General features: G+C 43.1%; 1 protein-coding gene across 1 annotated transcript in view; it reads right to left on the reverse strand.

Moving 5' to 3' along the window:
* Window positions 1-298: 298 nt before the first annotated feature.
* LOC149097327 (uncharacterized) overlaps window positions 299-5,027 on the reverse strand; it is a 4,773-nt gene continuing 44 nt past the window's right edge. Inside the window, exon 1 of the mRNA XM_089279804.1 lies at window positions 299-5,027. This exon is cut by the window's right edge and continues 44 nt beyond it. Within this exon, the coding sequence (XP_089135930.1) occupies window positions 1,177-3,654 (2,478 nt within the window). The 5' untranslated portion in view covers window positions 3,655-5,027 and the 3' untranslated portion in view covers window positions 299-1,176.

Raw genomic sequence — 5,027 nt, forward strand, 5'->3', positions numbered from 1 at the left:
GACAAGACAAGAATCAAAACTTGTAATTATTTCAGTGATACTCCTCGAACACCGTACATTTGCTGTCCAGGATCATTTGCGGACCCATCCAGTATGCTGTAGTAAAAAGAAGGGGCCACCGTGCTTGTTTTCACCCCACAACACTGACAAATGCAGTTATTTAAGTGACCTTTGGTTATCTCTGTGCACAACATAATGCTTTTAAAATGTTATTTTAAAGATTTTAAATTCAACGTAGTGTCCGCCTCAATTGTGCTGCATCGTGATGACAATTTTATTTATATAATTATTTTGAATGTTTTATGACGTGTAAATATTGTAAATGTAGATCAGGTTCTTATAAGGTTAGTAGTTTTAAAATTTTTACTTATTCTCACATTGTTTAGGTCTTTCTTTTATTTCATACACGACCCCACAAGGTTTTAGCTTTAAAACTCATCGTGTTGAAATGAAGGTTTCCTATCCTATCCTATCCTAACAAACAAGCTCGATTATTTTTCAATGCAGCCTGTTATATCACACAGAGGTTGACTTTCTTTGATTGTTTATTCATCTAAGTCCCAGAAAAAATGTCTTCATATACCCTGCATTTTTTTATCCTTTAAAGGAAACATAATTTGGACATGCGCTGTTGGGCCCGTTATGTCTTCCTCTGTAGTATTTATTTCATTTGCCAAAAAAGTAGCCATAGATTTTTCCTAATTTTTTTCTCAGTTATTGAGGATATTAAGAAAAAAGGAGCATTTATTTCGCTATTGAGCTTAGTTTTAGGGAAATCTCTTATGTTTTGTACGTGCACCATTCTCGTCCCCAGAGGCTGCGCTCCTTTTGGTCAGCACCAAGAATCACGACCTCTGAACCTCTGGCCGGTTCCAATACCGGAAGTCCGTGATCCCGTCACTCTGCGCATGCTCAGAGTCAAGTCTGACAATTCTGATTGGTTCCGGTCTCATTCTATTGTGTTTCCAAAGCCAATCAGAACCAGAATCTATCTGGACCTGTCAAGTGTTTCGAAGCTTTATTCACGCAGCTAACGGTAGAAGACTAAACTAACTAACACAAATTTACATAATATCGTAACATCCTTCCCTCAAAAGAAAAAAAAGGAGAGAGAAAAAACAGAAAAAAAAAAGAATCAGTTCTTCTATACGCTAACAGTTCTTAAAATGTCACTCGTTAGACCTTAAGAGTTACAAGATCTGTATAACGACTAGGCGGTTTGACCAGTCTCCCACTTCTTGTACGGACTTGGCTTTCACACCCCGTAGGTGACACTTGTTGTCTCAAGGGCTGATCTTTGATGGTTCGATCTTGGTCTACTGAAGTGGCCGATAAGGGCTGATCGTTATTTGACTCAGTGGTGGTCGTGGACTGATTAACTTTCGTCGTTGCCACTGGCTTCAGCGTTGGCTGTTCATTGGCGAGGTGATCCTTAACCTTAGAGTCATGGTGGTTTGAAGGCGTTGACCATTCCTCAGCTGGAACACTATGAGCCTCTGCAGAACGTTTCAGGTGTCTCCGATTCCTGATATAGAGCTGACTATTTGACTCCACTACATACGATCTTCTGCCCAGTGGCTTCAGCACTTTCGCTTTCCTCCATGTTTTCTCGTTCAGCAGAAAGGGTTGCATCCGAACAACGTCATCTTTCTGAAGGTCGTGTAGGTCGTTTGCTGATCTGTCATAATAGAACTTCTGCTTCAACTTTCTCAGGATATCATCAGCTATTGCATATACTCCGTCAAGGCCTTCAACAGCTTCATGTAAACGGAGCTGAAATATTTCACTAGCGGGTGAAATCCCGAAGGGCATACGATTCCATTTGTATCTGCCAAAGGGTGTGGCGAAGGTCGTAAGCAGTGAACTCTCTTCTGTAAGCTTTATTTGCCAATAACCATCCTTGCAGTCGACTTTAATAAAGATTTTTGCCTTGCCCAACTCCGACAGTATGTCTTCAATGACTGGCATAGGGAAATGGCATCTCTTCAACGCTTTGTTCAAGGGCTTAGGGTCGAGGCATAGGCGAAGGTTACCTTTAGCCTTCCTTGCGATCACCACGTAATTTACCCATTCGGTCGGCCTCTCAACTTTCTCGATAACACCTCTAACTTCCAGATCGTCAAGATATTCTTTAAGCGGGGTTCTTAAAGCTTCAGGCACTCTTCGTAACGGTTGTTGGACGGGTTTAACCGTTTCGTCAACTTCAAGTCGCAATGGAGTTCCCAGATTGCCAAGGCCATCAAGAACATCTTCGTACTGGGAGCACACGTGTTCCAGGGTAAGTCCTTCGAACTGTCGGCTACTTGTCAGGTTCACATCCACATTTGCTGTAGAAGCGCACTCTGCAGGTTCGGAACACGGCTTGATCTTATCATTTCTGATTGGAATTAACTGCATTTGCTGGGCGGTTTTACTCCCGATCAGATTGACACAGTGTTCATCCTCTACAATGGTAAAGTTAACTTTGTACTTCCTTTTATCCCTGGAATTCGTCAGTTGTACCTTGCACTTTCCAAGCGGCCTGAGCGTAGAGGCGTTGTACATTTTTAGGAGTTGATTTGTGGGCGTGATCCTATTAGCATACTTCGTTCCTTTGATGGAGCTTAGCTTGAGTACATCACACGTTGCTCCGGTGTCGATTTGGAAATTAATTTCGGGTCCTCCCTTTAATTTCATAGCCGCAGTGATCTTTGATGGGATGTTGCTCTGTATCGCGTGCACCGAGTCGACTTCTGGAGTTAATTGAATCGTAAACAGTGATTCACCAGAGTCACTGGAAGAGACTGAGACTGTGTCGACCGGTATTTTCCTTCGTCCACGCTGCTTACACACTCTAGCGAAGTGATTACTCTTTCCGCACTTTCCGCAAGTCTTTCCATAGGCCGGACATTTTTCCCTCTTGAGCACGTGATTTCCTCCACAGTACTTGCATTTTTTGGCACCCTTTGAATCTCCTGCGTCTTCCGGTAATCTTGGTTTTCTTTCGTTGCGATGTTTCAAAGCGTGTATTTCATTCGGATCCGTAGCTGTGGCGAGATCCTTTAAATGCTGTGCAGTTGTTTCTCCGCTTTTGCAGATGTCGAGTGCTTTTTCTAGAGTGAGTTGTCTTTCTTGCAACAGCTTCTTTCTCAAGGCAGGCTCTTTAACGCCAAACACTATTCTATCACGTATAAGTGAATCATGTAAACACTGACAAAAATTACACGATTTCGCAAGTGTTCTAAGTGCCGATACATAGTGATCGATACTTTCATCCTCTTTCTGTGATCTGGAGTTAAATAAATACCGCTCGAAGGTCTCATTGGTTTGTCCGATGCAATATTCCTCGAATTTTTGAACAACAGAGTCGAGTACTTTCGAACTTTTGGGCGGGTTGAATGTCATACCTTCATAAATTTCAAGAGCTTCTTCGCCCATCGCAGAGAGAAAAGTTGCAGTCTTATATTCTTCGTCGAACTGCTGGAGCCTCACAACTACGGCGTAATTATCCCAGGCTCTTTTAAATTTTTTCCAGTTAGCGGCAACGTTGTCAAGATTTAACGGTTTCGACATTGGTATTCCACTCGGCAAAGAAGACATTTGCTGCATTTGTGCACTTCCAACGGACGCTGTATTAGTTGTATTCGTCGCCGTAGTTCCCTCGTCGCCTGACATCTTGTAGTTACGCGGCGATTTTTTATCCTGACACCATGTTTCGAAGCTTTATTCACGCAGCTAACGGTAGAAGACTAAACTAACGATTCAAAATACATAATTTATATGTACGCCAGAAAGTCCGCTGACAATTACAGCTACAGAATTTACATAATATCTACAGAAATTTAGATAATATCGTAACGTCAAGAGGTCGCGATTCTTGGTGCTGACCGAAAGGAGGGCGGCCTCTGGGGACGAGAACGTACACCCACACACTCATGTGCGCGTACTAGTGACGCAAAAATCGTGCGCAATAGGGATGCGCAATGCAATACTAAGGAATCACCTTAAAGTGAAAACACGTGGATTTAGTCTGCGAGAGCAGTCTCTCTTTTCCTCGAAAATCCATGGGGAAGAACGCAAAGCAAGTAAGCGTGCGAGCGTGACTGTGAGCGTGACGTGCAAGCGGCGGAAGACGAGTGAAAAGAGACTGCAATGGTTTCATACAACATTTTGCATATCCATATCCCTCAAGGTTTTCCACAAGTTGCTCGGCAACTTCTGGTATTTCAAGCAACTTTTTGCATCCTGAGCAATTACTAGTTTCAAGGTGGCTATGGGCCACTCAACTTGGAAAGCAGATTGTCCATAAACAGTGGCAATTTTGATACCACTGAACTGAGTTTGAATGGGTAGGTCATATCATTTTATGACAAGACGCATCAGGGTCTATCTGGAAGTACCTAATTCGATTTTTTCGTCGAGCATAACCCCCATTTCACCCCAGGATTCCCCCCCCCCCCCCCACCGAGCTGGGATATTTGTTCTTGCACTATTTTCAGTCAAAAAGATTGGCTTTGTGATTACTGCGCCTTTCAATAACATGCGGACTCTAAAATTGAAAGCTCGACCGACAAATGCGTTTTTCGCTACCGTCAATCAAATGTTCAGCAGCTCCTCCCAGCTTCCGACTACTGCCAAGCTCGCAGTAGTCAAATCATTGAGCAGAGTTCAGACAACGAAACAGTGCTCGGCAGTAGTGGGAAGCTGGGAGGAGCCGCCGAACATTTGATTGACGGTAGCGAAAAACGGATTTATCGGTTGAGCTTTGAGTCCACATATTACTGAAAGACGCAGTAAGTAAATCAAAACAGGACAAACAATATAAACAGAAAACCTCACGGAAATCAAAATTCTTGCTTATCCCATAGCCCTTTTTGCTTCTCTTAGCCAGCGCGGCCTTGGCACGAGAAACGAAGGGCTCAGGGGACAGGATTTTCAAATTGATTCGCAGTTTTTTGATTGACTGTTTGAAAACAAAGAAATCTTGACGGGAAGTCAAAATGTTCGCACGCACTGATGGCGTGAAAATATGAAACAGCTGTGATCCG

The sequence above is a fragment of the Orbicella faveolata genome, unplaced genomic scaffold (assembly GCF_042242905.1).
Source record: "Orbicella faveolata isolate gen_17 unplaced genomic scaffold, um_ofav_v1 contig_47, whole genome shotgun sequence".
Classification (NCBI taxonomy): domain Eukaryota; kingdom Metazoa; phylum Cnidaria; class Anthozoa; order Scleractinia; family Merulinidae; genus Orbicella; species Orbicella faveolata.